At 39.2% G+C, this 24,326-nt stretch overlaps 1 protein-coding gene across 1 annotated transcript; it reads right to left on the reverse strand.

Moving 5' to 3' along the window:
• Positions 1-20,431: 20,431 nt before the first annotated feature.
• On the reverse strand, positions 20,432-21,403 carry LOC116926264. Its single transcript, XM_045167291.1, has 2 exons — positions 20,917-21,403; positions 20,432-20,785 (listed from the first exon to the last, which is right to left on the reverse strand). The coding sequence occupies exons 1-2, from the start codon at positions 20,918-20,920 to the stop codon at positions 20,508-20,510; spliced, it is 282 nt and encodes a 93-aa protein (XP_045023226.1). The 5' UTR covers positions 20,921-21,403; the 3' UTR covers positions 20,432-20,507.
• Between the last annotated feature and the right edge of the window lie 2,923 nt (positions 21,404-24,326).

Below are 24,326 nucleotides of genomic sequence, written 5' to 3' on the forward strand. Positions count from 1 at the left end.
ACTTCTATATGTAAACTGCATGGAATATACTTGTATTCAATGTAAATACACTTTTATACCATGAGTTTTTACTTCTATATGTAAACTGCATCAAATATACTTGTATTCAATGTGAATACACTGTTATACCATTAGTTTTTACTTCTATATGTAAACAGCATCAAATATACTTGTATTCAATGTGAATACACTGTTATACCATGAGTTTTTACTTCTATATGTAAACTGCATGGAATATAGTTGTATTCAATGTGAATACACTGTTATACCATGAGTTTTTACTTCTACATGTAAACTGCATGGAATATACTTGTATTCAATGTGAATACACTGTTATACCATGAGTTTTTAGTTCTATATGTAAACAGCATCAAATATACTTGTATTCAATGTGAATACACTGTTATACCATGAGTTTTTACTTCTATATGTAAACAGCATCAAATATACTTGTATTCAATGTGAATACACTGTTATACCATGAGTTTTTACTTCTATATGTAAACAGCATCAAATATACTTGTATTCAATGTGAATACACTGTTATACCATGAGTTTTTACTTCTATATGTAAACTAAATGGAATATACTTGTATTCAATGTGAATACACTGTTATACCATGAGTTTTTACTTCTATATGTAAACAGCATCAAATATACTTGTATTCAATGTGTATACACTGTTATACCATGGGTTTTTAGTTCTATATGTAAACAGCATCAAATATACTTGTATTCAATGTGAATACACTGTTATACCATGAGTTTTTACTTCTATGTGTAAACTGCATGGAATATACTTGTATTCAATGTGAATACACTGTTATACCATGAGTTTTTACTTCTATATGTAAACTGCATGGAATATACTTGTATTCAATGTGAATACACTGTTATACCATGAGTTTTTACTTCTATATGTAAACTGCATGGAATATACTTGTATTCAATGTAAATACACTGTTATGCCATGAGTTTTTACTTCTATATGTAAACTGCATGGAATATACTTGTATTCAATGTAAATACACTGTTATACCATGAGTTTTTACTTCTATATGTAAACTGCATGGAATATACTTGTATTCAATGTGAATACACTGTTTTTCCATGAGTTTTTACTTCTATATGAAAACTGCATGGAATATACTTGTATTCAATGTGAATACACTGTTATACCATGAGTTTTTACTTCTATATGTAAACTGCATGGAAAATACTTGTATTCAATGTGAATACACTGTTATACCATGAGTTTTTACTTCTATATGTAAACTGCATCAAATATACTTGTATTCAATGTGAATACACTGTTATACCATGAGTTTTTAGTTCTTTATGTAAACAGCATCAAATATACTTGTATTCATTGTGAATACACTGTTATACCATGAGTTTTTACTTCTATATGTAAACTGCATGGAATATACTTGTATTCAATGTGAATACACTGTTATACCATGAGTTTTTACTTCTATATGTAAACAGCATCAAATATACTTGTATTCAATGTGAATACACTGTTATACCATGAGTTTTTACTTCTATATGTAAACTGCATGGAATATACTTGTATTCAATGTGAATACACTGTTATTCCATGAGTTTTTACTTCTATATGAAAACTGCATGGAATATACTTGTATTCAATGTGAATACACTGTTATACCATGAGTTTTTACTTCTATATGTAAACTGCATGGAAAATACTTGTATTCAATGTGAATACACTGTTATACCATGAGTTTTTACTTCTATATGTAAACTGCATCAAATATACTTGTATTCAATGTGAATACACTGTTATACCATGAGTTTTTACTTCTATATGTAAACTGCATGGAATATACTAGTATTCAATGTGAATACACTGTTATACCATGAGTTTTTAGTTCTGTACTCAATAGCAAAATGTAGCAGAATGCACTAGCACACCAAAACACAGCAGACGCCCGACCGTGGTATACGGCACCTGGTGGCAAAAATGCCAACTGACAGATCATTATTGTAACTTCAAGACGTCATTTCCCTTAATGTAGGAGTGATACTCCTCCTACAGAAGAACTGCTGTAAAGCAGAAAAGGAAGCAGGCGAGCGGGACACAGCTTTAAAAGGTAATAATTTGCATTTTTTTTTCGCAAGTAAGGTAAGGTAAGATGTCTGACGTAGCATATGCGTTGCTTGGTCCCGAGCTGCCTGTGGTAAGTCCCCATCCGCACGGCAGTACGCATAGTATGCGGGATCCGGTAACGTGGTCTACGTCTTTAAAAAAAATATCTCGTAAACCCCCTCCCACCATAGCCACTGGATCGCCTTACGAAAACTGTTTCATTACGAGGAGAGTAGAGTGGACGAATGCTAGGTAAGTATTAGGAGTAGGAACTCATTGTCGGGTTGGTGCAGTGGTTCGAGTGGTAGCATGTGCATGTGGTGTTACAAAAAAAATTCAGTAGCACTGGGGTTGTCGGTAGACCGCATTTCACGTGCCGCTCAATGGGTACCCGACGTAATAAGATTACGTCAGCATGCACCTATCACTTGTGACTCCAAACCACGAACCAAGCACACGGTCATTCCTCCAACATTGTGACCGTACTGCGTGCTAGTTGGATTCGCATCCTACCGAATCAACGTCCTGACAATGCAAGTGTTAAAGAAAGATAAAATAAAAAACATTAAAAAAATATAAAATAAATAATAGTAGGATACTAAGTGACTTGATCACTTGAGGAACTAACTTCCGCCTCGGCCTACGGGCCAAAAAGGAGCACGGGCATGGCCTCGGGGGCAGTTCCCGAAGGCGCTCAACCGTGAATAATAGTAAGCTTATTCTAGTTCAAACATAGGAAATTTTCTCCTCCAAAATTGTAGCTATACTATCTTCGCTCACACGCGTAAAGCAGTAGATCCTTTAATAACTAAATCTTTGCTCATTTCGAATAACCGTTCGAGTATTTTCTTTTATGTTGTACTGTTTATTTGGCATACCTCTCAACATTAAGGAAGGCCATGTTTCATTAATAGATTGAAGAGAAATTGATCGGATACGGACGAGGAGTAGTTCACTGGTGCAGGTGTAGGTGCTGCAGATGCGGGATAGCCCATTGCTCCTTGCAATCCACAAATGTCGAACGAGAAGTTATGCAACATTTTTCGCCCTGTAATTTTACACCAGCCATTAAGATCAATGTTTCGCACTCAATGAAAAGGAAACCAACATACCGTTTTCAGTCATATCATGGAACTAGACTCCGTAAAGACGGCGTTCAGTATCAGCAATAGTGGAAATAATATGACGCGAAGATTTGGCGACGCAACGCAACCCTTCTGCAACCTTGTCTACGCTGTCACCATGGGTCAGTAATACTGTTTGTCGAGTCTCTAAGCCTTTAAACAGTGGGCACTCCGTTTCTACTTGGATCTCGAATTGCCCATCTTCACAAACATCTTTTCTCTCCACCGTTCCACCTTAACAGAACGAAAGAAAAAACAAACAAAATAAAATCAAATCAAATCAAATCAAATAAACGTTCTATTTTTTTATGACATAATTGTTATTTCTGACATGTTAAATACTGCTATGAAATAATTTGAATAATAAAAATTTAGTAAAACAGAATTGGTTACCTAATTCCTTGTTGAGTAATTGCATGCATAACAAATTACCGGCACTGGAAGATCGCAAGTAAAGATTGTTGGGTCGTATAGTGGGGCATCCGCTGCGTAAACTGAGTTGAGACCTGTTCACAACTAATGTAAAATAAATTTTTGGCTCAACCATTTCATTAACTTGACCCTGAACATATGTATACACTACCATGTTTTCAAAAGTTAAGTGAAACAATAGCATTAAGCCCGGGTAGGAATTTTATCTAGGTCCAATGTTGTTGCCGATACAGAATCGGCCATTGGTTCAGGATCAGAATCGCACATCGGCCCGGGTCATTTCCAACTTGAGTCGCCAAACCTTGTCCATTTCTGCTATGCCAATATTACACATGTATTTTGGTAGAACACCGGCAAGCAGTGTTGATCCGGGATTAATTTATCAATATTGGCATAACAGAAATGGACAAGGTTTGGCGACTCAAGTTGGAAATTACCCGGGTCGATGTGCGATTTGGATATGCAGCCAATAATGGCGCAAAACAACATTGTATCAATGTTAAAAATTCAACACCTAACCAATGTTATAAATTTATTTTGGTAGAACATTGGCGAGCAGTGTTTATCCGGGATAATTTTATCAGTAGTGGCATAACAGAAATGGACAAGGTTTGGCGACTCAACTTGGAAATGACCCGGGCCGATGTGCGATTTCGATATGCAGCCAATAATGGCGCAAAACAACATTGGACCAACATTCAACATTCCAACATCAAAAATTAAATAGTAGCCTAAAATAAAACAATAGCTTTATTCATCGTAACATAAAGTAAAGACAAACCTTGCCGGATTTGCCGGATTTGAACCCTAGACCACTGTACAACAGCTTCATCTTTCAGACGCTTTATCCACTTAGCTATTTCTATACATATCAAATAATATGTTTTCCGGAGTAATTCCGGAATTTGGTTAAAAACTTAGAAAAAATTTCCCAGTGAAAACCAAAGTTAGTTTAAATTTAGTACGTGGTTACAGTTTTATCATTTTTACTGATTATAGATACTAATATACACAACAATCATTTGATTTTCATGTTTAATCGTTAATTTAGACCAAACATTTCAAAAATTAAACAAAAAATTTAATTAAAAATAACAAATTTTAAAAGCACACCCGGATAGGAAACAATACTGACCATTCTGTTTTCTTCATCCGATGTTGATTTTAGGTCGGTTCACATCGTAAATGCGTTATCAGTTACATGAGATTGGTCCATGGTTGGAAAAATATTGGAATGTGGTTTTCCAAAAACCAAATCAATTCCATCCTGGGCCATTCTTAGAAAGTTGAGTTTTAACGATGCATGTATCCCGCTACTAAACCAATGTCGATACAATTTCGAACCTTTGCTGTTGTTCGATATCGACTAGCCAATAATAATCCAATGTCCAAAACCCAAATTTCAATTATTTATATATCCCAATATTTATCCAATGTCAATACAATTTCGAATTTTTGATGCTGTTTGATATCGAAATGCCAATAGTACCCCAAAGTCAGAAATTTAAGTTTAAACGATATATATATCCATATACTAATCCAATGTTGGTACCATTCCAAATTTTAGCTGCTGTTCGATATCAAAATGCCAATAGTACCCCAAAGTCAAAAACCCAAGTTCAAACGATGTATATATCTATCTACTAATCCAATGTTGGTACAATTTCAAAATTGTGCTCTTGTTCGATATTGAAATGCCAATAGTACCCCAAAGTCAGAAACCCAAGTTTAAACGATATATATATCCATGTAAAAATCCAATGTTGGTACAATTTCAAATTTTTGCTCTTGTTCGATATCGAAATGCCAATAGTACTCCAAAGTCAGAAACCCAAGTTAAAACGATATTTATATATCCATATACTAATCCAATTTTGGTACAATTTCAAATTTTTGCTCTTGTTCGATATTGATTAGCCAACAGTAAACCAATGTCAGAAATCGATGTTTATCTCCCGATACTAATCTAATGTTGAAACAATTTCGAATTTTTGCTGTTGATCGATATCAATTTGACAATACTAAACCAAAATTAGGAAAAAAAGATTAAATGATTGATATATTCCGATACTAATCCAATGTCGATACAATTTCGAATTTATGTTATTGTTCGATATATACCCGGGGAGGAAACGACATTCGCCAAAACTAATCCGATGTTCGTATAGGCTTGGATTGATGCACAAAAATACAAGCTTTCTATTGGCAAGCCAATGCTCGGCCAATGATGGAATTCTGCACTTATATCAGTTATCGAATGACGAGACTAGGTAACATCGTAGGACCTATGTTAAAAATTCCTCGCTAAAATTAAACCCGGTTCCAAAAACCAGTTCCAAACACAGGGTGTTTACCGTTCCCCGACTTCTACCCCAAAACTATACATATATACATACATACCAATAATATTATCGTTAAACAACAACAAAAATTCGTATCGCATCGACATTTGGTTGGTATCGTGGTATAAAGATCGTTTAATCTTGTTTGTCCAATATTGGCTTATAATTGGCTAATCGATATCGATCAAGAGCAAAAAATTGAAATTATACCAACATTGGATTAGTATATGGATATAGAAATCGTTTAAACTTCGGTTTCTGACTTTGGGATACTATTGGCATTTCGATATCGAACAAGAGCAAAAATTTGAAATTGTACCAACATTGGATTAGTATATTGATATATAAATCGTTTAAACTTGGGTTTTTGACTTTGAAATACTATTGACCTTTCGATATCGAACAAGAGCAAAAATTTGAAATTGTACCAACATTGGATTTGTATAGGGATATATGAATCGTTTAAACATCGGTTTCTGACTTTGGGGTACTATTGGCATTTCGATATCGAACAGCATTAAAAATTCGAAATTGTACCAGCATTGGATTAGTATATGGATATATATATCGTTGAAACTTGAGTTTCTAACTATGGGGTACTAGTGGCATTTTGATATCGAACAGCAGCAAAACTTCAAAATTGTACCAACATTGGATTACTATATGGATATACAGTAATCATCATTCACTTTGAACGCTTGTGCATTTTACCATAAGCGCCCGTGTTAAAAGCGCACGACTCCGACCCGCTTATTCTGGTCAAACGTATAAGCTATTTCTTATACATTTATATCGCTTAATAGCTAAAAATATTTTCTATTTATTGGTGAGATTGAAAAATTTTTCTGATTGCTGGTTTTCCCATCAAAGTAAAACCCAGCTATCTTTGAACATAGTGTTTCTTACATGTTAGCTTATGGAGAAAGGGTGTTTTTATTTCTTTAATTGTACACAAACAGCTTGAACCATTTGCATGCCGTTTGTTGGCATTGATGCGGATTTCATTCCTCTTTAGATGCTAGAAATCCCCTGGTTCTAACTTATGAAATGAATTCCCTGAATTAATTTTTTGTCGACACATGTGTAATTTTAAGCGAATCGGCGCGGTGTCCCCCTCTGGCATACTCCCAGTACCACCCTCTACTTTGTACTTACAAGCGCGCGCTGAACAAAGGTTCAGCGGGTGGTACTGGGAGTATGCCAGAGGGGGACACCGCGCCGATTCGCTTAAAATTACACGTGTGTCGACAAAAAATTAATTCAGGGAATTCATTTCATAAGTTAGAACCAGGGGATTTCTAGCATCTACAGAAGAATGAAATCCGTATCAATGCCAACAAACGGCATGCAAATGGTTCAAGCCGTTTGTGTACAATTAAATAAATAAAAACACCCTTTCTCCATAAGCTAACATGTAAGAAACACCATGTTCAAAGATAGCTGGGTTTTACTTTGACGGAAAAACCAGCAATCAGAAAATTTTTTCAATCTCACCGCTAAATAGAAAATTGTCTTAGCTATTAAGCGATATAAATGTATAAGAAATAGCTTATATGTTAGACTAGAATAAGTGGGTCGGAGTCATGCGCATTTAACACGGGCGCTTATGGTAAAACGCAAAAGCGTTCAAAGTGAATGATGATTACTGTATGTATCGTTTAAGCTTCGGTTTCTGACTTTGGGGTACTAGTGGCATTTCGATATCAAACAGCAGCAAAAATTTGATATTGTACCAACATTGGATTAGTATATATGTATATATATATCGTTTAAACTTGAGTTTCTAACTTTGGGGTACTAGTGGCATTTTGATATCAAACAGCAGCAAAAATTCGAAATTGTACCAACATTGGATTTGTATACGGATATATGAATCGTTTAAACTTCGGTTTCTGACTTTGTGGTACTAGTGGCATTTCGATATCGAACAGCAGCGAAAATTCGAAATTGTACCAGCATTGGATTAGTATATGGATATATATATCGTTTAAACTTGAGTTTCTAACTATGGGGTACTAGTGGCATTTTGATATCGAACAGCAGCAAAACTTCAAAATTGTACCAACATTGGATTAGTATATGGATATACAGTCATGCTTGGAAGTTTCTTTAGCAGGCTAATTGGTCTATATCCTTCTATTTCTTTTTGATGGAGGGGATACTTTGGTGCCTACCGTACCCCTTTATGCTATTCCTATTTCTCTTTCTTTGCAACCCGCGAAAAAGGTGCAACATTAAATGTAGGAAAATTAACTGAAACGTAGAGGAAGAGAAGAATGGAAAGAAAACGAGGGTATGGTAGGCACCATAGTATCCCTTCCGTCCAAACAAAATGAAAGGATATAGACCCATTTGCCTGCTAAAGAAACTTGCAAGCATGACTGTATGTATCGTTTAAGCTTCGGTTTCTGACTTTGGGGTACTAGTGGCATTTCGATATCAAACAGCAGCAAAAATTTGATATTGTACCAACATTGGATTAGTATATGGATATATATATCGTTTAAACTTGAGTTTCTAACTTTGGGGTACTAGTGGCATTTTGATATCGAACAGCAGCAAAAATTCGAAATTGTATTGACATTGGATAAATATTGGGATATATACATCGTTGAAATTTGTGTTTTGGACATTGGGTTATTATTGGCTAGTCGATATCGAACAACAGCAAAGGTTCGAAATTGTATCTACATTGGTTTAGTAGCGGGATACATGCATCGTTAAAAATCAACTTTCTAAGAATGGCCCAGGATGGAATTGAGTTGGTTTTTGAAAAACCACATTCCAATATTTTTCCAACCATGGACCAATCTCATGTAACTTATAACGCATTTACGACGTGATCCGACCTAAAATCAACATCGGATTAAGAATGGTTAGTATTGTTTCCTACCCGGGAAGCAATAAGCCAATTTAAAAATGTCTGATTTGTTTTTGGTTTCAATGTTTACCTCCTGAAATTATAACTGCTTTATACCCTTGTTGAAGCAGAAGGGCAGCTGGGGTTTCGAGGGCTAGAACATTGGCAGATTCCACACATTGGTCTCTGACTCTGCAATTAATAACCTAAAATAAGAATTTTTTATTAATAAATGGTTTATATCATCTATCTCCCATGGCTTTGTGAATAGGTGTCTGCCTGGGAAGCTGAAGATTTTCGAATAAATCTCTTAATAGTATCCTCTAATAGTATTTCGGGGCTGGATGAGGGTACTAGCTAGAAGCAGAATAATAATTCGGAGCGTCAGTATAGCAGGTTGATTCAGCATAATAGGGTGTAGCTTCGGCTTTGGGTGGGTAGTACTCCGGAGTCTTTGTGTTCTAATGTTAGGAAGCCTAGGTGTAGTAGCTGGGACTGGCGTACGTTGCATAGAGTAGTAAATTGGAGCCTCGGTATAATACCTTTGAGCAGCCTAGTATTTAATGGCTTGAGTGTAGTATGTTGGAGCGGAGTATATGGTCGTGTAGTATTTGGGCGTTCTGGTCGTGTAGTAAGTAGTTGGGAGACTCGGTGTAGTAGCTGGGAGCTGCATATGTGGTATAATATTCGAGAGCCTTGGTGCTGTAAGAGGGAGCAGCATACGAGGTGGTGTAGTAGGGCGTAGGGGTTGTGTAGTCTAGTGTCCAGATGAGGACAAACCCATCGGTACCCGCCGATGTAGCCATCAAAATGGCAAAAGCAAACAGCAGCATGACATCGTAGTGCCCTACAAATTCAAAAATTAAACAGTTCATTAATCGATCCATACAATGAACTAGTGGGGGAAACATTGTAGTTAGTAGGGCTGCTGGAAAATGCAAAAATGCATGAACGACTTTGTCTTACGCATGATTGACAGCCGAATAAGCAATATGTTGCCGATGCAATATGTTGCCGACGATGGAGTCAGTTTGAAGGCACCAACGTAACTGGTTTACTTCCACTTCATACGTTCATTTTTATAATACCTACCGCCACCCTGATTCATCGCTTTAGCCCAAAGGCATCTTGAAGTGGAAAATTTTCGAATTTCCAGTTTCTTACCCCGCCTCTATTGCACTGTGTGGTGTAGCGAAGATCCTCTCATGCTGCATTTCCATCGCTATCGTGGGTTTTCCTAGTTTTCCATTGAAAATGTCAAGTAGAAAGTCAATGCTCAAAATTGGGTACTAGCAGCTAGAGTTCATTGTTTGCGCAATTTCCCTTCATTGTGAAAAAAAGAAAAAAAGAAAAAAATGATTGCGCTAAGCTCTTGAATGACATACTAGTATCCTCCAGACCTGTCACGATGGACCGAATCGTATAGTACAGCTATTGATCCGATCTATCATGACATCAGCTGATAGCTCTTACCTCTCTATTCAGCCTTGCATTGGAATGGTGGGCCAATCCCATCCCAACGCTGGACGTTTCGAGTTGTATTTGCTTACAGACTCTTGGATACTAGCAATCCCAACAGTGGGAGGGTACCATACCCAGTCATTTCAAGTGCCGCTACACATAGAAATGCACTCAACTCTTATATACCGTGAATTGAGGCACCAAACCACGTTGATAACACAATCGGGCAATTTCCGACATTAGCTAACTCCCATTTAAATTCTGAGAAACTATGACGTCATGTCTTAAATGAACATTATCGGGAAAACAGTGATGAATATCATTCGACTTGACTATAAAACAAATTACTTAATTAAATGTTTAAAATTTCGTATTACTTTCAAGCACTCACGAATTAGGGTGTGGCATCACGCATGAACACCGTTAATGACATGCAAGAATCCTCAATATCACCTTGCGGCCGATATTGGCACTAATTGGCTCACGCATTGTTTAGGTGTTATTCCAGTTGTCGGAAATAAAACAATCTAGGATCGCCACTACTAAATTCTAGCATTTATAGTCAATCCTGCCATTCCAATCTTGAAATCACGTTAATTCATTAACTCATTAAAGTACATATTCACTTTTTTCCTTCAAACTGGTGAAAATTCAAAGCAAAAAAGCGAATGTGCGATCAGTTGAGAATAGTCTGTTTTTCTCTGGTTACGTGCCTTTAAATAGCAATTGCCAAAGGCCAAAAAGGAAGAGAGTCACAAGGAAATGTGAAAACGTCACTTAAGGTGGGGTAAGAATAATATAACACTTGTAATTTTCAACGTCATAGGCTGGTGGCGTGCATTAGGGGGACACAAATTCTTACAAAATGAAGACAAAACAAAATTGGAATCAGTCGAGTGGTCTCATCGATCGGCAACGGTAGGAAAGAGATTGTCACACAGCCGTTCACTATATATCCAGTACACATAATCTTGCAATCATGGGTAAATAATTAAATATCGTAGTTTCAAACTCAATAACTTGAATCATTAATAGATACGTCGTTAGTTGCATCATTTAGACAGGGCTCTAAGTTTAAATCAGTTGTTTAACCGGATTTTTTTTTCAATTTGCAGTTAACTACGCCACAATGCTGCTGTTGCTGGTTGATGTTTCTTTGATGGCTGGAGAGGCCATGGGTGGACCGATGGGATCGTCTTCATCCGGGTACTACACCACTCCGGCGTCCTACTACACCGCCAAGGCTCCTGAGTACTACACAACGAAGAAGGCCGAGTATTACACTACAACATATGCTGCCCCCTGCTACTACTATCACTTGCACGTCGCTTCCGTCCACGAATACGAGCTACCAGTCAGCCCTGTGCACATCCCTTTCAACGGCAAAGGCTATAAGATTTATCAAATTTTTTAAATTCTGACCGAACAAATTTTTTAAATCCATGTACTTAATGCACTGACGCCTCTTGTGTTATCGTTACAAAATACATATTAATATGAAGCAGAGACTATCTAAAAACACGTGAGAAAAGAGTGGGTTTGTACGTGGTATCCGCATTAGATGTAATCCACGTTTTATAATCGATGTGGATACCTATAGTTTCCTCCACTTGGAGTTTTATGTTTGTTCCCAATGTAACCAGCCAACGTGGTCACAATCCAACGTTATTCAAACTACCCTGATCATTACGTCACTCTTTCATCCATCGTCGACCTGCAATTCGTATCAAATACTAAGTTACTACCCAGACAGCATTTCGCAGTAACGGTGCTAGTGATCCAACACCGTTAGCACTCGTAAATTACTTCATCGAGTGTTTTATACCATTCTTCGGACTATCCAAAAAACTCCGTTTGTAAGGTTTTAGTTTTTTTTTGTCTTTGACGGAACGGAAATGTTTGATTTCGATGACAAAACTGGACCAAATGTTGAAAAAAAATGAACTTGTTTCTTTGTTTATTCATTTTTTTTATTTATCTGAATAATTTTCTAACTGGGGAAATAATTACACATGTCTTGAGTGATCCCGATGCATCAGGTATAGGTATACATCCAGGATATCTGCAAGTACAATTTAAAAATTTATACTGTTAACCCCTAACGAAAAAAACAAAGTCCTGAATTGATCGTTACAATCCGATTGCAATGATTGGTCACTTTCTTTCAAAACAATGTTGAAACCGGGTTGAAAAAAACAAAATAGCAAAGCTGGGTGCATTAGACATGCATTTTAATCTAGACCCATGAGAATAAGAATTCATGACTTGGGAAACCGCTGAGAATTGTAATTATTCCCCTCGCACTTTTGGGAGTGCAGGGAACATCATTCATCATGCATCACTGGCCCCTGCAGCACCCGCAGCAATGGGCTATCCTGCATCTGTGGTACCTACACTTGCACCAGTCAACTATCCTGCACTTCCAGCGATGACAATTTTTGCGTCATCGCCTTCTCCCTATTCAATGAGTTCCGCACTTCCTGTAAGGCTGTAACTACTATTCGTCCGTACCCGATCAATGTCTCTTCAATCTATTAATGAAACATCCTTTTTGGCCCGTAGTCCGAGGCGGAAGTTAGTTCCTCAAGTGATCAAGTCATTTAGTATCCTACTATTTTTTTATAATTTTTTTTTTTTAACACTAGCATTGTCGGGACGTTGATTCGGTAGGATAGGAATCCAACGAGCACGAAGTACGGTCACAGTATTGGAGGAATGACCGTGTGCTTGGTTCGTGGATTGGAGTCACAAGTGCTAGTGTTACAATTGTATCTCCCACCAATATCCCCATCCCTAATTATGTGTTGGTCTCTGCCAGATGGCGGGTCAATTAGCCAGACGCCTTTGTCTACCTGTTGTATCAGGCAGTAGAGGGTAAACCGTCTGAGCGACAGGACCATAGGAGGGCGCTTTGCTTATTGCTGGCTTCCCCTCACGGACTATTCTCCATTCCTTTTTCGCGTGTTTCCTTTTTCGCGTCACTGTGCGATAAGTTAATTAATCAATTATCGGCCTCAATTTCACGTTTGCAAGTAGGTCCAGCGACGAACGTTGCCCCACGAGGAGGTGGTACACATTGCCCAAGAGGACAAGAAGCAAGGGTTTGCTACGTGTGTAATTGCAAGGGCCACATCGCACGTTTCTGTCTATCAAAAAACGCCGGGGCAGGCCCGCGTGGGCCATGGCCAGCTTAAATGGGTATTTTTGTTTGAAACATCGGCCAGCACTTCCCTTAATTAAAGTTTGGCTTGAAAATATTGGAGAAGTAATTGCACTGGTCGATTCGGGAGCGAGTGTAAGTGCAGTAAGATTAAGTGTAGTGCGTAAATTTTTGAAACCAGAAAGTAGAATTTTGATGGGTAAGTTAAAAGGGGTAGATAATAAGGTTGTCAAAATTGAGAAAACGGTTCCAGTAAACGTAAAATGGAAGGGTAAATTAGTGGAACTTAGCATGGTAACAGTCTTAAGGACGGCACCTTTTGCGTTAATTTTGGGAACCGATTGGATTGTGAAAAGTAAAACTAGTTTGATAGTTAAAGATAATAGAATTGAAATTATTGGGGAGGAATAGGCCATTGAGGACAAGCAAGAAGTGGGTAGAGAGAAGAAAAGATTGAAACGGCAGAAGAAGATTAGCAAAGGAAAGGAGCAGTCAAATGACGAGTTGATCATTAGTGACGAGTTGATAGAATCGTTGGCCGAACACTCTCCGGCAAAGAATCACGACACGCTGTCAGTGAAAGCGGTGGGAAACCAAACTATTCCGCACAATTCTCTAGCATTTATTGTGGGAGCACTACAAACGGAAGTATCGGGAACGGGAATCGTTAAATTTAATCTTTCGTCGAAACCGGGGAAGGAGTGGGTCATACCAGCAAGCGCGGTAGACATTGAGGAGGGTAAAGTGAAGATTGCGGTGGTTAACTGCTCGTATACTGGCATTCAAATTCATCGTCACGAAGTTTTTTGTTCCGTTGAGTTAGAAGAGGAGACAGTTATTTCGAACGTCTCAGACGATGTAGAGCTGGAAGACGTGATGTGTTTAAATATTCCGGTTGACGATCATTCTTCTCAACTGGCATCGCATGTCAAACTTGGAGAAAAGCTCAGTGAATCGCAACAAGAGAGAATGCTCAGCGTGCTCAAGCGTCGGAATCGATGTTTTCCTACCTCGAAAAGGGCAATTGGACATACCAAAGAGGCAATGCATTTCATCAACACGGGAGATGCCAGTCCGATCAGATGTAACCCTTATCGAGTCTCTGCGTTTGAAAGACGCATCATTGCTGACAAAGTGGAAGAAATGCTGGAGGACGGAATCATAAAGGAGTCGCACAGCCCTTGGAGCTCACCAGTAGTCCTGATTAAGAAGGCTAAAACGGGTGACTATCGGGTTTGCGTTGATTTCCGTCGGTTAAATGCGGTAACCAAATGTGATGTGTATCCTTTGCCAAGAATAGACGATGTTCTAGATCGTCTAGCAGGAGCTAATTTTTTTTCTTGTTTAGATTTAGCCAGCGGGTATTGGCAGGTGCCAGTTGCTCCAGAGGACCAAGAAAAAACGGCGTTCATCACTCCAGATGGACTATATTCCTTCGTTCGTCTCCCTTTCGGTCTCAATTGTGCCCCAGCAACTTTTCAACGCCTTATGGATAAAGTGTTAGCAGGATTAAAATGGAACATGTGCTTAGTTTACCTCGATGATATTTTAATATTTGGTAAGACGTTTGATGAACATTTAGCTCGTCTTGACATGGTGTTGAAAGCCGTAGAGTGCGCAAACCTTACCCTTAATGTAGATAAATGTATTTTTGGAGCTTCTGTGGTCTCTCACCTAGGTCATGTGATTAACGCAGAAGGGATCCATCCGGAGTCTGAAAAGGTTCGGGCACTAACAGAGATGCCAGTCAAGAATTTGAAGTCATTGCGAGCATTCCTGGGCCTCACATCATTCTATCGACGCTTTATTCCAGACTTCGCCACAATTGCACAACCCCTACAATCGTTATTGAAGAAGAATGCTGTGTGGAATTGGACGGATAAACAAGAAGCGGCAAAGAAAGAAATCATCAGCAGAATGACGTCAGCACCAGTACTGGCACACTTTGATGAAGCGTTAAAGGTGACTGTGCAAACGGACGCAAGACAAATAGGGCTTGGCGCAGTCCTTTCGCAGGATTCAGGGAATGGACAGCGGCCCGTCGCCTTTATTAGTAGGAAATTGACGGATACGGAAACTAGGTATCACGCCAACGAGCTGGAGTGCCTCGCAGTAGTATGGGCTCTGAAGAAGTTGAGATCTTCCGTCTACGGTAGACACTTTACAATTAAGACAGATAGTTCGGCGGTAAAGTGGATGATGAGTAAAAAGGAGGTAAAAGGGAAATTTTTAAGGTGGATCATGGAGTTACAAGAGTTTACCTTTGACATAGAGCATGTCAAAGGTGTAGAAAATCAAGTGGCAGACGCTTTGTCAAGGAATCCTGATGAATCCCGCTCGGGAACGAGTTATTCTGGGATAAAGGACGCACTTGTTGCAGTAATAGTTCCTCAAAAACCTGTTGCCACGCACGAACTTGCCCTCCTGCAGCAGCAAGACGGCAAGTTACGATCAATTTTCACTTCCTTGCAATCCGTAGCACCCAGTAAGATCTCTCAAGGTATTGTCATCAGAGGAAAAGTTCTGTATAAAATTAATTCAAACAGTGGTAAAAAGTTTTTACTTGTAGTTCCCTCCATTCTCCGAAGACAAGTTCTCGAGGCATGTCACGATACTCCGTCATCCGGGCATCAAGGGGTAGAAAAAACTCTATTTAAAATTAAAAGTAGGTTTTGGTGGCCGCGACTGGGAAAGAGTGTCCAAAATTTTGTAAATTCATGTATCTTTTGTTTAAAACACAAACACTCTGTTGGTCTTCCAGTCGGCAAACTTCAACCTATCAAGCCCCCATCATCTCCTTTCCAGCTAATTGGCGTCGACCATCTTGGACCCTTCAAAGAAACACCGAGTGGCCATCGTCACGTCATAGTTTTCATCGATTACTTAACCAAAAGGGTTGAAATGGCACCTGTTCCGGACACATCAACCAAATTTGTGACAATCTTCTTAGAATCGAACATAATATACCGGCACGGAACACCACAAAGGATAATTACCGATCAGGGATCATGTTTTACATCTGAACTATTTGATGAATGGATAAGAAAGTGGGGAATTCAGCATATTCAAGCAACAGCCGAACATCCAGAAACAAACGGCCTGGTGGAACGCGTTAACCGGACTTCAACACTTGCGCTTTGTGCCTTCATCAACGCATAGCACAATGACTGGGATAAGCACCTGGCGGCAGCAACTTACGCAATAAACACTGCGCGTCAATCAACTACCGAGATCACACCTTTCGAGCTGGTGAACGGTCGCCAACCAGTCTTGCCCGTCGAACGTCTTTTTCCATGGCCATCTGAAGAGCAAGAGAGCCACTTTGATTTTCTATCGCGGGTTCATAAATTAAGAGAAGCAGCAAGACTGAGAATTTTAAAGAAACAACGAGCCGTGAAGGAACGAGTTGACAAACGCAGGAGAGTTCAGTTCGAACTTCTCCCCAGTGACCTAGTCCTCGTCCGACGCCGGCCACGTAAGAAAGGCCTAACAAAGAAGTTCCTTCCCAAATTTACCGGCCCGTTTCAAGTCGTCAAGAAAGTATCTGCTACGACCTTTTTAGTAGAAGACCTGCCTGCTGTAAGAAAAAAAAATTCGTTCTGGCGTTTTCATGCCCACGTATGCCAAATTCGTCGTTTCAATGGTATAGTTGACGACGAGTGGGATGAAGACGAGCAAGGAATAGAAGACGGGATAGACGAACCAGATGAAGACGAAAAACAACTAAGAGAGATAGCTAATGTTTATGGAAGAGAAAACGAAGAAGAAGAAAGAAGAGAACATGAGAGAGAAAAGGACGAGAGGACAACAACTACAAGAGCCGGTCACAAATCAAGACGACCAGTATGGATGAAGGACTTTACTGACCAGTATTAAAACACGATCTTCCTTTTCTATCGTCTCCTTGCATTTTTTGTATTTTTTATTATTATTAAGTCGTAGGCCAATAGAAAGGTATTAGATGAATTTTGTTTTGTTTATCTTTTTTTAATTGTTTTTTCTGGTAGGAAGCGGGGTTAGTATTTAAGGAAAATGTATATTCATGTTGAATTTACTTCGTTTTTGTTTTGTTTTGTTTTGTGATTTCGTTGTTCTTAACAAGTGTGTTTAACTGTAAGCTTAAGAACAAACGAGTCAGGAAAAGCCGAATGTTACAATTGTATCTTCCGCCAATATCCCCATCCCTAATTATGTGTTGGTCTCTGCCAGATGGCGGGTCAATTAGCCAGACGCCTTTGTCTACCTGTTGTATGAGGCAGTAGAGGGTAAACCATCTGAGCGACAGGACCATAAGAGGGCGCTTTGCTTATTGCTGGCTTCCCCTCGCGGACTATTCTCCATTCCTTTTTCGCGTGTTTCCTTTTTCGCGTCACTGTGCGAATCCCAAGTGCAGGGCCAAAATACAACTATTTCGTTGACTTATTTAATTACCTCTTTCTAGAGTAAATTCCAGCGTACTCGTATAAGAGCGTAACAATTGGTGTCAGAAGAGGGATATTAGAGGCCTTAGAACGACTTTTTTTTAAAGTCGCCTTTAGGAACGCCATCGCCCAAAGTTTCTTTATTTTTATTTGAGTGTGTTTCGGTAAGTTTCATTTCTTTTTTTGTTTGCTTTGTGTTTGTGTGTCATTTAGTGGCGCCGCCATATTAGATCCATTAGCGGGTTCTGGAAAGGCGTGGATCGTGGGCACCGCCATATTGGATTTTTGTTTTCGCGCGCTAAGTGTTCCATCGCGGGATCTTTTTGTGATCATAAGCATAAAGCCAAAAGGGATATTCCCTCTCCCTGCTGAATTTTTCTTTTGTTGCTTAAATTTATTTATTTTTTTCCCTCTATTTCGCACCGACTTTTTTTGTGGCCGGCAAATATTTTTTTTGTTGTTGTTTTTGGGGGGTATCGAAGCTTTTGTCTTAGTAAAAATATATATATATTTTTTTTTTGTGTCGGGAGACACGGATTTATTTATCAGTGATTGATTTATTCGTTTGAGTTTGCGTTCTCTATTGTTTGTTTCTTTTTTTTTTTCTTTTCACGTATTTTTTTTTATGTTCAACCGACTGATTTTTTTGGCGTTGGTTTTGGTGTTTATTTTTTTTTTTTTTTGTTTTCATTGCTGGTTGTTGAACCCGCATGTCGGAATCGGATTCCGAAATTAAAGAACCTTTTTTTGGTTTTGAACATCACTATCACTTACGAAGCCGTAGCCAACAAACCGATCCAGAACCGGTTAGACCCCGTTTAGTTCGCCCTGTACCTCGCTATTCACCTAACGACGCTGCTAAACGACGTCCAGAATTTGACATTTCTCCTTCGGAAGCGTCGACCAAAACTGAGATGGCGGACAATGCAGCTCTCATCGCTGCGTTACAAGGGTTTACCACGGCAGTAGCAACGGACGCAGCAGCGAGGCAAAACCAGATGACGCAACCATTCCAAGTAATCGGAAGCCAACAGCAAAACCAAGCCGCTATCCAAGCCATTGTTGCTGCACCACCCAATGCACCTGTTATTTGCCCCTCCACAGTGGCGGTGAACTCTTTACCACATTTCTCAGGTAGTGCGGATGAAGACGCGCAGGGTTTCGTAGACCAAGTCAACAGGGTAGCAGGGTTAGAAGGTTGGACAGACGACAACTGTCTTTTGGTAGCCGTAACTCGCCTCGGAGGCACTGCGTCTCAATGGCACGCACAAGCCGGGCAAAACCATGGTACTTGGCCAGTTTGGTTCGCAGCTCTTGTCACGAATTTTTCCCATACCCTGTCGTTTCTAGAATGGAGTTTAATGATGGAAGCGAGAGTACAGAAACAAGGAGAATCGTGTTTGGAATATGCTTAAGACAAGCGTAGATTATGTCTTCGCTCTCCTGTACCTTTACCAGAGGCGGACATCATTAAGGCGTTGCTTAGAGGACTCGCCAACCGAGTCTACATCGCGGCGCTAACGGCTCAGTTACCTACCACTTTTACAGATTTCTTAACTCGGCTACGAGACGTGGAGCAGCTTGGTATGGGATTGGATGGGTGGGATGGGATTGGCCCACCATTCCAATGCAAGGCTGAATAGAGAGGTAAGAGCTATCAGCTGATGTCATGATAGATCGGATCAATAGCTGTACTATACGATTCGGTCCATCGTGACAGGTCTGGAGGATTCTAGGTTTCCCAAGTCATGAATTCTTATTCTCATGGGTCTAGATTAAAATGCATGTCTAATGCACCCAACTTTGCTATTTTGTTTTGTTTCAACCCGGTTTCAACATTGTTTTGAAAGAAAGTGCCCAATCCTTGCAATCGGATTGTAACGATCAATTCAGGACTTTGTTTTTTTCGTTAGGGGTTAACAGTATAAATTTTTAAATTGTACTTGCAGGTATCCTGGATGTATACCTATACCTGATGCATCGGGATCACTCAAGACATGTGTAATTATTTCCCCAGTTAGTAAAATATTCATATAAATAAAAAAAATGAATAAACAAAGAAACAAGTTCATTTTTTTTTCAACATTTGGTCCAGTTTTGTCATCGAAATCAAACATTTCCGTTCCGTCAAAGAAAAAAAAAACTAAAATCTTACAAACGGAGTTTTTTGGATAGTCCGAAGAATGGTATAAAACACTCGATGAAGTAATTTACGAGTGCTAACGGTGTTGGATCACTAGCACCGTTACTGCGAAATGCTGTCTGAGTAGTAACTTAGTATTTGATACGAATTGCAGGTCGACGATGGATGAAAGAGTGACGTAATGATCAGGGTAGTTTGAATAACGTTGGATTGTGACCACGTTGGCTGGTTACATTGGGAACAAACATAAAACTCCAAATGGAGGAAACTATAGGTATCCACATCGATTATAAAACGTGGATTACATCTAATGCGGATACCACGTACAAACCCACTCTTTTCTCACGTGTTTTTAGATAGTCTCTGCTTCATATTAATATGTATTTTGTAACGATAACACAAGAGGCGTCAGTGCATTAAGTACATGGATTTAAAAAATTTGTTCGATCAGAATTTAAAAAATTTGATAAATCTTATAGCCTTTGCCGTTGAAAGGGATGTGCACAGGGCTGACTGGGAGCTCGTATTCGTGGACGGAAGCGACGGGCAAGTGATAGTAGTAGCAGGGGGCAGCATATGTTGTAGTGTAATACTCGGCCTTCTTCGTTGTGTAGTACTCAGGAGCCTTGGTGGTGTAGTACCCGGATGAAGACGATCCCATCGGTCCACCCATGGCCTCTCCAGCCATCAAAGAAACATCAACCAGCAACAGCAGCATTGTGGCGTAGTTAGCTGCAAATTGAAAAAAAATCCGGTTAAACAACTGATTTAAACTTAGAGCCCTGTCTAAATGATGCAACTAACGACGGATCTATTAATGATTCAAGTTATTGAGTTTGAAACTACGATATTTAATTATTTACCCATGATTGCAAGATTATGTGTACTGGATATATAGTGAACGGCTGTGTGACACTCTCTTTCCTACCGTTGCCGATCGATGAGACCACTCGACTGATTCCAATTTTGTTTTGTCTTCATTTTGTAAGAATTTGTGTCCCCCTAATGCACGCCACCAGCCTATGACGTTGAAAATTACAAGTGTTATATTATTCTTACCCCACCTTAAGTGACGTTTTCACATTTCCTTGTGACTCTCTTCCTTTTTGGCCTTTGGCAATTGCTATTTAAAGGCACGTAACCAGAGAAAAACAGACTATTCTCAACTGATCGCACATTCGCTTTTTTGCTTTGAATTTTCACCAGTTTGAAGGAAAAAAGTGAATATGTACTTTAATGAATTAATGAATTAACGTGATGTCAAGATTGGAATGGCAGGATTGACTATAAATGCTAGAATTTAGTAGTGGCGATCCTAGATTGTTTTATTTCCGACAACTGGAATAACACCTAAACAATGCGTGAGCCAATTAGTGCCAATATCGGCCGCAAGGTGATATTGAGGATTCTTGCATGTCATTAACGGTGTTCATGCGTGATGCCACACCCTAATTCGTGAGTGCTTGAAAGTAATACGAAATTTTAAACATTTAATTAAGTAATTTGTTTTATAGTCAAGTCGAATGATATTCATCACTGTTTTCCCGATAATGTTCATTTAAGACATGACGTCATAGTTTCTCAGAATTTAAATGGGAGTTAGTTTATGTCGGAAATTGCCCGATTGTGTTATCAACGTGGTTTGGTGCCTCAATTCACGGTATATAAGAGTTGAGTGCATTTCTATGTGTAGCGGCACTTGAAATGACTGGGTATTGTACCCTCCCACTGTTGGGATTGCTAGTATCCAAGAGTCTGTAAGCAAATACAACTCGAAACGTCAAGCGTTGGGATGGGATTGGCCCACCATTCCAATGCAAGGCTGAATAGAGAGGTAAGAGCTATCAGCTGATGTCATGATAGATCGGATCAATAGCTGTACTATACGATTCGGTCCATCGTGACAGGTCTGGAGGATACTAGTATGTCATTCAAGAGCTTAGCGCAATCATTTTTTTCTTTTTTTTTTTTTTTTTCACAATGAAGGGAAATTGCGCAAACAATGAACTCTAGCTGCTAGTACCCAATTTTGAGCATTGACTTTCTACTTGACATTTTCAATGGAAAACTAGGAAAACCCACGATAGCGATGGAAATGCAGCATGAGAGGATCTTCGCTACACCACACAGTACAATAGAGGCGGGGTAAGAAACTGGAAATTCGAAAATTTTCAACTTCAAGATGCCTTTGGGCTAAAGCGATGAATCAGGGTGGCGGTAGGTATTATAAAAATGAACGTGTGAAGTGGAAGTAAACCAGTTACGTTGGTGCCTTCAAACTGACTCCATCGTCGGCAACATATTGCATCGGCAACATATTGCTTATTCGGCTGTCAATCATGCGTAAGACAAAGTCGTTCATTCATTTTTGCATTTTCCAGCAGCCCTACTAACTACAATGTTTCCCCCACTAGTTCATTGTATGGATCGATTAATGAACTGTTTAATTTTTGAATTTGTAGGGCACTACGATGTCATGCTGCTGTTTGCTTTTGCCATTTTGATGGCTACATCGGCGGGTACCGATGGGTTTGTCCTCATATGGACACTACACTACACAACCCCTACGCCCTACTACACCACCTCGTATGCTGCTCCCTCTTACAGCACCAAGGCTCTCGAATATTATACCACATATGCAGCTCCCAGCTACTACACCGAGTCTCCCAACTACTTACTACACGACCAGAACGCCCAAATACTACACGACCATATACTCCGCTCCAACATACTACACTCAAGCAATTAAATAATATGCTGCTCAAAGGTATTATACCGAGGCTCCAATTTACTACTCTATGCAACGTACGCCAGTCCCAGCTACTACACCTAGGCTCCCTAACATTAGACCACAAAGACTCCGGAGTACTACCCACCCAAAGCCGAAGCTACACCCTATTATGCTGAATCAACCTGCTATACTGACGCTCCGAATTATTATTCTGCTTCTAGCTAGTACCCTCATCCAGCCCCGAAATACTATTAGAGGATACTATTAGGAGATTTATTCGAAAATCTTCAGCTTCCCAGGCAGACACCTATTCACAAAGCCATGGGAGATAGATGATATAAACCATTTATTAATAAAAAAATTCTTATTTTAGGTTATTGATTGCAGAGTCAGAGACCAATGTGTGGAATCTGCCAATGTTCTAGCCCTCGAAACCCCAGCTGCCCTTCTGCTTCAACAAGGGTATAAAGCAGTTATAATTTCAGGAGGTAAACATTGAAACCAAAAACAAATCAGACATTTTTAAATTGGCTTATTGCTTAATGCTATTGTTTCACTTAACTTTTGAAAACATGGTAGTGTATACATATGTTCAGGGTCAAGTTAATGAAATGGTTGAGCCAAAAATTTATTTTACATTAGTTGTGAACAGGTCTCAACTCAGTTTACGCAGCGGATGCCCCACTATACGACCCAACAATCTTTACTTGCGATCTTCCAGTGCCGGTAATTTGTTATGCATGCAATTACTCAACAAGGAATTAGGTAACCAATTCTGTTTTACTAAATTTTTATTATTCAAATTATTTCATAGCAGTATTTAACATGTCAGAAATAACAATTATGTCATAAAATAAATAGAACGTTTATTTGATTTGATTTGATTTGATTTGATTTGATTTTGTTTGTTTTTTCTTTCGTTCTGTTAAGGTGGAACGGTGGAGAGAAAAGATGTTTGTGAAGATGGGCAATTCGAGATCCAAGTAGAAACGGAGTGCCCATTGTTTAAAGGCTTAGAGACTCGACAAACAGTATTACTGACCCATGGTGACAGCGTAGACAAGGTTGCAGAAGGGTTGCGTTGCGTCGCCAAATCTTCGCGTCATATTATTTCCACTATTGCTGATACTGAACGCCGTCTTTACGGAGTCTAGTTCCATGATTTGACTAAAAACGGTATGTTGGTTTCCTTTCCATTGAGTGCGAAACATTGATCTTAATGGCTGGTGTAAAATAACAGGGCGAAAAATGTTGCATAACTTCTCGTTCGACATTTGTGGATTGCAAGGAGCAATGGGCTATCCCGCATCTGCAGCACCTACACCTGCACCAGTGAACTATCCTGCACTTCCAGCGATGCCAATTTCTGCGTCATCGCCTCCTCCGAGTCCTCCCTATTCAATGAGTTCCGCACTTCCTGTAACTACTCCTCGTCCGTATCCGATCAATTTCTCTTCAATCTTTTAATGAAACATGGCCTTCCTTAATGTTGAGAGGTATGCCAAATAAACAGTACAACATAAAGAAAACACTCAAAAGGTT

Source organism: Daphnia magna, unplaced genomic scaffold (genome assembly GCF_020631705.1).
Source record: "Daphnia magna isolate NIES unplaced genomic scaffold, ASM2063170v1.1 Dm_contigs173, whole genome shotgun sequence".
Lineage (NCBI taxonomy): Eukaryota > Metazoa > Arthropoda > Branchiopoda > Diplostraca > Daphniidae > Daphnia > Daphnia magna.